This window comes from Agelaius tricolor, unplaced genomic scaffold (assembly GCF_023055355.1).
Source record: "Agelaius tricolor isolate 1412-34295 unplaced genomic scaffold, bAgeTri1.0.p SCAF_6, whole genome shotgun sequence".
Taxonomy (NCBI): Eukaryota; Metazoa; Chordata; class Aves; order Passeriformes; family Icteridae; genus Agelaius; species Agelaius tricolor.
In genome coordinates, this window is record NW_027269266.1 from 15,711,105 (window position 1) to 15,721,497 (window position 10,393).

General features: G+C 43.9%; 1 protein-coding gene across 1 annotated transcript; it reads right to left on the bottom strand.

Annotated features, from left to right (window-relative positions):
• Positions 1–6,849: 6,849 nt before the first annotated feature.
• On the bottom strand, positions 6,850–9,577 carry OTUD1 (OTU deubiquitinase 1). The gene has a single exon (XM_071428821.1). It carries the CDS (start codon positions 9,341–9,343, stop codon positions 8,045–8,047), a length of 1,299 nt encoding a protein of 432 aa, XP_071284922.1. The 5' UTR covers positions 9,344–9,577; the 3' UTR covers positions 6,850–8,044.
• Positions 9,578–10,393: the final 816 nt, after the last annotated feature.

The following is a 10,393-nucleotide window of genomic DNA, read 5'->3' on the forward strand; positions in this document are numbered from 1 at the left end:
ATAAAGGTGAAATTAATACCCTTTACAAACATACTTTTCACAGCTTGAATTACACCACAAAGGTTGTAAAAGTGAAAACATAAATCATGTTTTATCAAATGAAAATTTCTACAATATGTTTTGGACTTGACTTCCAAGAAACAAGATCTCTGTTCATATGTAATCTCAAAGTAGGAAAAGGAAATATGGAGAAGTAAATAAATTTTAAAAATAAGTTTAAATGACTTGGCACAGATTTGTATTTTTTTCTGTGAGAACTTCTGAGTGAACAGAGATAGAACTGATTCCATATTCCAGTGGTGTACAATTTCTTTTTCCTCACACTTCACACTAGACAGGAGTGATGTAAGACACCAATGGGATATGATGGAGCACAGGATTCTCTACACAGAGACAGTACCTGCCTCTTGTCTGCCTCCTCTACCAATATCAAGTGACCCAAAGAGAAATTATACTGCTGCTGGCTGGCAAGAGCTTAATCCAGAGAGCCCTGAGATAAAGCTCAAAGGCTTGAGGAAGCACCAAAGTCTTAGCAGAGATTAACTCAATCCCTTGACTGAAGTAGAGCATCAGCTATTACCTACTTGGGCTGCCAGGGTAGAATCCCAGTTGGCAGAATGATTTCCTGTAGATGTTACAGCTGAGGCCACGGCCAAGGTTCATGTTATATAACCTGTCTCTGGGACAATGGCTCCTCACAAGCACAGCCTACCCAGAGCAGCTCCCTTGGCTTTTTGGTTGTAGAAGTTTACATTCTTTTGGATTTTGTTTGCCATTTTTGTTTGGGGATTTTTTGGGTTTTGTTTGGGGATTTTTTGGGTTTTGTTTGTTTGAAATTGTCACAATCTCAGCATGACAATAAGGAGTTTTGAAGAGCATATGTACTACTGTATCCCAACAGCCCCCTTTGCAATAACATATTTGGTGAATGTGTTATTGCAAACAGTTATTACTTCTCTGCAGACTCTTCTTTAATTTACCTAACAGATCCCAGTGTTGTCATATTTATCCATTTTGGAACATTTTTCTCTGTTGTCATATTTATCCATTTTGAAACATTTGTCTCTGGACAGAGCTAGAGAAGGAGAAGAATCTGATTACATAAATGCTATCAAATAACTGAATTTTTTATTGTTTGGTATAATTTCTAGCAATTTCAGGTGTTGCATAGCCTCTTCAGGGCCACTGCTGTAAAATATTAACTGAAAATGGAAATCTACCCGGAATCCTATTCACGTGAATGGTTCACATGAATTACCATGAGTATATCCAAAAGGATATCTACCTAAGTGAAAAAATATCCATAAATGTTTACTTCCTAATAAGTAAGATAATGTGCATGCAAAAAAATTTAAAATCTAAGAGCAAAATAACTAAATAGAGATTAAGTTTTCAGATACCTGTAAAGCTTGTGCTGCTGTAATGCTGCTTCCCATCCAAGTCCCAGGGGGACTGCAACTTTGCTGAGCCAAATACAGTATGTAACAGACAGGTTTTTAGCCAACTGTTTTCACCACTTTTATGGGTATCTGAAGTAAAAACTTATTCTACATTAGTTCAACTTACTAGTTCAGGGAGAACACAGGCCCCATGCACAAACATTCCTTACTTAAAGCCAAAGCTCTCTTTACCTGGATATTAGAATGGTGGGAGATAAATGGGGGAAAAAAATCAATTACTTCTAAAAGCAAAACATTATTTTCTTTCTAATCTAGCAGTATTAGTCTCTCATGTAGCAAAGAGATCCTGAGTGTTGCAAAAACGCAACTCGTTGTGAGATAACATTATTACTTAATTAAGAAATAATAAGTTCAAGTGCATTAAAGCTTTTACATCAGCAGTCACAATGCTGATCTATAAGCTGACATAACCATCTTCCCCAGCAAAACAAGTCCTTTCAGAACCACTTCATTTTGGGCACCACCTTTCCCTTCATTATACATAAACAGAAAAACAGCTGTCAACTCCTAAACTCACTCAAATGTCCTATTTAATTAGGTTTTGGTTTACAGCATAATACTTTCTAAGGTTAATCCTGAATAGGCATTATGATTGATAATCAACAAAAACAAGAAAAGAAATTTTAAAATTGCAGATAGAGTTTGCAGAAGTAATAGGAATTGTAATTAGTTATTAAATGTTAGTAATTACTGAGAAAATAAATTTATCACTGCTCCTACCTTAAACCACAAAAGGCAAGATCAGACCCTGTGAGTAATCTATTCTAGTGGAGCTGAAGTTTATCAGGAAAGCAAACAAATCATATAAACACCTTAGTTAACTGCTTAATTGCTTGGCCATATCTCAATCTTTAAGTCATATGAAAGACAGGCAATTTAGATATAAAGCATACTAGTTTTGTTTATTTACAAAGGGAGTACATTTTGACCACGGGCTCTCCCTAAAAAATATCAAAAGAAGCTCAGCTGGAGTTCCAACGACCATGTTATTTCTAAAAGCAGGCTTCTAAACTTGAGTACAGCATCAGCAATGGGAAGAAATATTGCACTTAATGATATTGGGTTAAATTGACAGACTTTGCCAAATTCCAAATCACACCCAGAGATCTGAAATAATTTCTTTCTTGCCCAGATATGTTATTTAGGTAAACAGCTGGAAAATGAAGTTTTATGGACAGCAAAAATAGAAGTTTTGTGCAAGAAAAATGCTGGATCCTTGTACCTGTGAAAATAATATGGTTTTGTTAATGCAATTATGGATTACTTTTAAAAAAATAGGTATTTCAGCATGCTTCAGCATTTGACTCTCAAAAATCTGTTAACATGCTTTATGTGGTTTTTAAAATTACACTGACCTTTGCAAACTATTTTGATGTTCAACCATGCTTTAAGTCTTTGATATTCAGTAATAGAAGTTCACATGGTGCAAGAAAAGCACCATGTCTTTGCCTGTGAAATCCCTCCTATTTTTAGTGAGTGTTGCATCCCTTCCTTCATCTGCAGCCCCCAAAAGCTGGGCAGTGCAGGAACTCCATAACAAGACCCCAAGGGGCAGCAGCAATGATCCTGACGCTGCCACCAGACCAAGGGCACAGCGAGCCAGGATCTGCCTGCTGGGGATGTGGGTGGGGAGGGGAGATGAAGGGTAGAAGGCAGCCTGGGCTCCTTCACAGCCAGATCCCAGCTCCAGCTTCCCTCCTACAATTGCCTTCTTCCCTGCAGATGCCACTCTGTGCTCAGCTCAACTGCGCTCCAGTGCTGAAGGTTCAAACACTATTAAACAACCATGCCTTGTAAGAACTCAATAGATTGTTTCCTACAACTTCCAGTAAAACTTCTATAAAATAAAATAAGGATAAAAGCATAATGGTTTAAAAACGCACACTAAAAATGCAGGAAATGCCATTTTTTAAGATCACACAAGAAAAATTAGTTCATCCCTGTGTACATGTCTCATGCTGTTACAATTGCACACTCACCTTTTCTCCAGAGAAGCTTGATCTTACTCAGTAATTAGGACAAATTTTTTAAAAGATGGAGTAATAACCACTCATGCCACAGAAACCTGGAACATGACAGTGGTTTATTTCCATTGATTTGCAGTCTGAATACTGTGTATGGGTTTCCTTGTATAAACATATTTTAAATAATAACTCCAGAAAAAAATGGCTGAAGAACAATATATTACTGCATTGCTGTATCTTTTTATCCATTAATAGTATAAACTTGTTATAAAAAAGACAGATTATAAATTAAAACTGACCAGGAAGTACAAAAGCCACTTTTCTTTTTCAACTGAAACACACATGTACATGTCACAAATTAGCCTTATGTTAGTAAAAATTCAAAGTTTAAACTTTTTGCTTGTTTAAAAAGTTCTGATGACTACACAGTTGCATTTGGCAGAGCTGATGTCATTTTAAACAGTCACTCACTATCTCACTGTATGCTGTGTATTTTCACACAACCATGCAATTCTGGAATGGGACAATCTTTTTAACAATGAAGCTCAGGAATTTTTTCATTTCACACCATTTTGCACCAACATCCTAGGAACACTTATCACTGCATATCAATAAACTGTTGAATAAATATAAAAGAGTATAATCAAATTATAAGCAAAAACAGTTATTGCCAGGTACTTGTCTCTGTTGTGAAATATATGTCATCATTTTCTGCTTGGATTCAGAAGTATGCATGAGCATACTGACAAATCACTAAAAATTGAAATTTTATCCTCAAAAATCCTACCAAGTAATTCTGACATCATAAAAGCAAAAGCAGACAGCAGAAATATTTGTATTCCAGTGATTTTGTACATGTATAAGAAGTACTGAAAGACACCTTTATTTACAAGTGGAGTTAATGTAAAATATTTATCTTGCACACATGTAATGTATCAGCCAAATACAACAGGACAGATAAACCACAGCAGCTGGCACTAGACAACTTCTATGTGTCCTAAGAAAGTTACTAAGCACAAAGTGTCGTCCACTTAACTTTCTGAAGAGCAAGCCCTCGGCTGGAATGGAAAACAGTGATACTTACATAAATCTTCCTTTTCCTACCTGCCCATCACCCTTATTTTGGGATTCCTTCATTGCAAACCAATTCCGTTCTTGCAAACCTTGCTTCGTGTAACCTGTAAGTCTGTTCAACACACACGATAATTTTAACATATCCCTTGCACATTTAGTGACAGAATGTCATAGTCTTGGCAGCCTAAGGAACTCCTGAAATGCAGCATCCAACATGTCAACTAATTCACAACTGTACCATAAAATTCAAGCAAAGATGGCATCACAAAGCTTATGCTCCCACCAACTGAAGTTCACATTAGCTTGGTTTAGAATTAAAGCATTTTCTACGGATTTATAGAACCATACAAGTGGCATACTGAAAATCAAGCTCTTTTTCTGACTTATTGTCAATAATAAGAAGTCTGTTGACCAAAGTCCCCAGACAGGTCTAAGGATTAGTTGGGTTATGTGAGTGATTAGCCACAGTTAAAATACTTGGGCACTGAAATTATGATCCAGGACAATATCTGTCCTTCCCTTGTTACTGGAATTGTTGAACAGAGGACAGTAAAGGAAAACTTGCAACTACCTCTGCTTTTGCTGGGGGCAAGAATAGTGTTAGAAGCAGTTTTGTAAAGTTCTGTCCACATCAGGATCACTGCTTCCATAAAATTTGTCCATAAAACTGCCTCTACTCCTGTTCAAAGACACCACTAGCTTGCATCTGAACCTAGTGTCCCAGCTGAACTTGAAACACTACAGCTATTAAAAAAAACACCACCACTTTACATGTTCAAAACATCTGAAATGCCATTTTTGCAGTTTCCTTTTAGACAGAGTACACAATGCAAGCTGCAAAAACAAGTGCCTTGTTACACGCTTCAGCAATACACCCTCCATGTCTTTGCAAACTAGTTCAACAAGTAACCTAGTTTTTTCAAATTCCTTAAAGTTATCTGCATGCCCCTGTGACTCATGCAGTAGATAAATTGCTGAGGAACTCTGTGGGAACCCATCCCAGGGTCCTGCACGGTTGGTTTTTAACACTGCTTTCTTTATTTGTGATATTTTAGTATCGTTTTTATCACACAGAGTGAACACTATGCTGTACCAATCCTTTTTGCTTAGCTTACTGAGCATTTCTAAGGTTTGTGTTGCAAAACACAAACAGAATTTGTGATCACAATTCATGATACAGCCAAAAATGGTAATTTTAGAGGACTTTAAATAAATGTGTTTGGGATTATAGTTACAACTTTGAATGAATTAATCCCATCCAACCCAAAGCCAAAGCAGCCTGGATAAAATGTTTTTGATCAGTCAACACATCACTGATATTTAGTGATGCTGTATTAATACCTTCATTTTTAGAGTCACGTGAATAGCCATTTTCCCCATAAACTACCTCTGCTCCTTATGAACACATCCATGACTGCATCTTTGCTGTGCTCTCCCCTCAAAACTCAGCTTTCCAAAGATTCATGGGTTAAGCAGAAGTGGACTAGAAAACCGGGGTTTTTCCACCACTGTTTGCACTCTAAAGAAAAAGGACAACTGGGTGTAAAGAGAACAGGAAAAATATTCTACTTACCAATATTTTGAAAATACCATAATATTTAAATCTACTCTTTGTACCACATAAACCAGTAACAAATATATACGTCAGTCCTACAGCTCCATCACATGTGCTCAACTAAGACTGATGCATTTCAGCTGTTTAGTTATTTTTTAATCGTAACTTTAACCCAGAATCCTTCTGTTAAGGATGAAGCCTTTTACAATTTTGAGATCAGGGACTGATTTGTAAACACATTTTAACAACTTGCAAGGCATTTCCACCTTGTGAGGGGAGTAGAAAGCTGCATCTCCCTATGACATTACTTTTGTTTGACTGACAGGAGGGTGCCAAGGCATCACTACTGACAGGACAAATCCCAAGCAAGTTTGGGGCTAACTGCAGGATGGAGGCTCCCAAAGACCCATGTCCAAGCCCAAGCGTGCACAGTCCAGCAGAGAGCTGGCTCACCACCAACCCTGGTGTCACCAGCTCATGAACTATGCTTGAGAACTCCTCTTCTAAGGCATATTAATATAGAAAATTGTTTCTCACTGGCAAACAGATACACTAAGATCTCTTGCAGTAAGAAAGTAATTACAGATATTCAATTGTCTTTAAATGCTTGCATTTCTTTCACATATTGACAGACACCAGAATTATCAGCGGTTCACATCTATAAAGTACCATGCCCCTTCTTCCCACCTCTTAACAGGGGAGACTAAAGCAGAGAAGCTAAATAAAAGGTCCTGTAAACCCACCCACAATTGTCCCCCACACCAGGAATGCACAAGGTAGAAAAGAAGAGCACAAGTAAAATTATATTCTTTATTCATTCCATTTTAGCTGTGAATATTCCTATTATACAAATACAGTATAAATTCCAAAATCACAATATATTACAAAATAAAAAAAGTACAAACTGCATTACTTAATAAATATATCTAACAAGTTAATCAGAAAGTAGAAGAGACAGAATCCAGATTGGAGACATTTAAATGTTTGACCCAGCAAACCATACAAACCTCAATTTAAGTATTTTTTTCTTTTAAACCATAAACCATTCCTGATTTCTTGATTAGAAAATAAAGTCACGTGAATAAAATGTTGTGATCAGATAATGACTTGTTGGTGGAACACCAGTGCCAAAAAAGAAGCAGGGCTTACACGAAAGACACCATAACCCCAGAAACAAGAACACAAACACTGAGGTGCAGCCAAGGCAATTACTGCCAAAGCAGGAGACTATTATCTAGTCACAACATTCTATTGCAAGTTAATGTTCTGTTATTATAGATAAATAATATAAATGGAGCAGAGAGTGAGCCAACCAGGCAACAAGAGGCCAGTTTACTCAAAACAGTAATTAAAAACAGAAGAGTCAATTGCTCCCTGCTCTGTTCACGTGTAGCTGCATTCCAACTGGCTCAAAGGACCTGTTCTGTGCTCCAGGCAGAGAAAGCAACTGTTCCTAAAAGCTGTCTGTTCTCACTTTGCCACACTTTTACAAAAGCCATTATTTTAATTTTGCAAGAAAATACCCACAATATTTTCATCAACTAGGGGGGTCAGTTTGACATCAACTTCATTTGGTAAAAATATAAGGTTTATGGGTAAAAAACACAGCAAAAAATAGCTGTTACATCATAAGCCTTATTTACAAAAACTGTTTACAAACGTTTTTGGCTGTACAGCTGAAAGCCAGATACTAATGTAAGATGTAGAAGATGGAGGTAACAGTTTAAAAATAGTGTGCAAAAAATACATTCTTATAGAAAATAGACAGTGAGGAGGGGAGACACAAACATACACAGAGAAATCTGCTTGCAAAGAACCCGAGGCTAAGTTTTTACAACAGAATATTACAACTACGTCTGTATTTATCCCCCGCAACCTACAGTCTTTCTCCGTCTGGGGTGCTGCTGCTTCATTAAGGATTAAGGCATCACCATCACAGCCAGCACATCTCTCTGTCAGTCCCTGCAGCCAAGCTCCCGGCCCGGGCGCTCTCATGAGCAGGCATTCTGCTCTATGTACATCTTGGACAAGGACACCGCCATGGACTTGGCCAGCTCCTCATCCCGCCTGCGCTGTACCTGAGTCTGTCTGCACCACGCCTCGTACTCTGGGTTGGGGCACACGCGGTCCAGCACAGCATCGTAGTGCCCATTGCTAAGCCAGCTCAGCCAGATACTGGGCCGCGTCGGGTCCTCGGGCCCCAGGTAGTGAACCATGGTGGAAACGGTGGGGCTCTCGGGCCGGCCGCCCGTGGTCAGGTGGATGTTCACGTTCAGCATCTGCCCCATGGCCAGCAGCTCCGGGTAGCCGGCCCAGGCCCCGTCCTGGGCGGCGCCGATGAGGAACTCTCCCACGTCGCCCTCGATGATGGGGTTGAAGTGGTCCAGGTGGTCGGCGATGTAGTGCACGGTCTGCTCGCGGAGCTCGCCGTGCAGCCGCTGGTCCCCGTACACCGCCTTGCAGACGGCGCGGTACAGGCAGTTCCCGTCGGGGATGATGTGGAAGCGGAACCGGCCCTTCTGCCGCAGGTACTTGTCCTGCTTCTCCACCTCGGCCAGGTACAGCGCCAGCTTCTCGCTGCGCTCCGCTCTGCCGCCGGGCCCCCGCCGCACGTCGGGCCCCGCCGCCGCCTCCTCCTCCTCGCCGTGCGCGGCGGGGCCGCCGGGCTGCGCGGGGCCCCCGCTCCGCTCCGCGGGGCCGCAGCCGGGGACCAGCCCGGGCTGGGCTCCGGCGGCCGCCGCCTGCAGCGCCTGGCAGTGCTCGCTGAGCCGCAGGCTGCGGTTGCTGGGCTCCTCGGCGGCGGCCTCGCCGTCGCCCCCGGCCTGCCGCACGCTCTCCAGGATGCCCTCCAGCCAGGCGCGGCTGCGCGGCGAGCCCGGCACCAGCTCCCCGGCGGCCTCGGCGCGCTGCACGATGCGGATGGGCACGATCCGCTCCAGCGGCCGCCGGCGGCTGACGGTGACCTGCGTGCAGGAGCTGAACTGCGGGCCGCCCGCCGGCCGCCCGGCCGGGCCCGCCGCGGGGCCGCTCGGCATCACCTCCAGGCAGGACGAGAAGGCGGGCATGGCGGCGGCGCTGCTGCTGCCCCCCGCGGGAACGAAGCTGTCCTTGCCGGAGCTCTCGGCGGCGGCGTTCGGGCCCGCGGCGTCGGCGGCGCTCGGTGCCTCCGCGGCGGAGGGTCCCGGCGACAAGGAGACCTTGAAGACGGCGGCGGAGCTCGGCGAGGCCGCGGCGGCTGCTGCGGTGGCGGCCGCCGGGTAGTGGGTGATCACGGAGCTGTAGAGCTGCATCCTCGGCTCCCCGCGGGCGGCGCTTTATAGGCGGCGCCGCCGTCGGAGCTGGGGCGGGGAGCGGCAGCGGGGGCCGCGCTGGGGCTGCCGAGGAGGATGAACCGCCCGGGTAAAAATAAACAAGGGCATCACCGCCCGCCCCGCCCCGGCCGGGCCCCGCGGCCGCAGCAATTCCGACTGCGCCACCGGGCCGGCCCCCCCGCGGCTCCGGCCCTTCTGGAAACTGCGGGAGCGCGGGAGGGGGGCGGGGCTGCCCGGGACGTCAGCGAGCGCCGCCCCTGCCCGGCCTGCGTGCGCTCGGTGTCGCGGTGCCCGCCTGCAGCTCGGTGTCGCGGTGCCCAGCTGCAGCTCGGTGTCACGGTGCCGAACTGCAGCTCGGTGTCACAGTGCCCGACTGCAGCTCGGTGTCGCGGTGCCGAACTGCAGCTCGGTGCCGCGGTGCCCGACTGCAGCTCGGTGTCACGGTGCCCAGCTGCAGCTCGGTGTCACGGTGCCGAACTGCAGCTCGGTGTCACGGTGCCCAGCTGCAGCTCGGGCACGGATAACATTCATTGTATCGACTCGGGTTTGGACAGTCCCCGGCGAGAGCTGCTGCAGTCCCACTCTGGGAAATGCAGTGCATGCATACACAGGTGTGTGATATAAACCAGCACATATTAACAGGAGACACGCGGGTGAAATACGGGTCTCATCAAGATCGTTGATAATTGGTTTATTAATGCCAGTAGCAACTGAAAATTAAGCCACGTCTTCTAGCCTTAGCTGCGGTATAAATAAAGTCATAAAGCCATCTTCCAGGGACGATGATGAGATCTGTACACTCTTTGTTTTGATTGTGTTCTGTCAGGCATGCTGACCAACAAACACCAGTTTGCACTATGATCAAATGCTAACACAGTCATTGCTAACAAAATGGGAAAAAAGGTATTGACATATGGAAGTTCAAAGTGATACTTAAAAACAGTTCTGGATTCCATCTCACAGCTAAAGTATCTTCACGAAAGTGTTAGTAATCCAAGCAGATTGTAGAACGTTAAAAACAAACTGAAA

Bases quoted from the DNA above. Each gene is read 5' to 3' on its own strand.
- OTUD1 (XM_071428821.1), bottom strand. From the start codon at position 9,343: ATGCAGCTCTACAGCTCCGTGATCACCCACTACCCGGCGGCCGCCACC.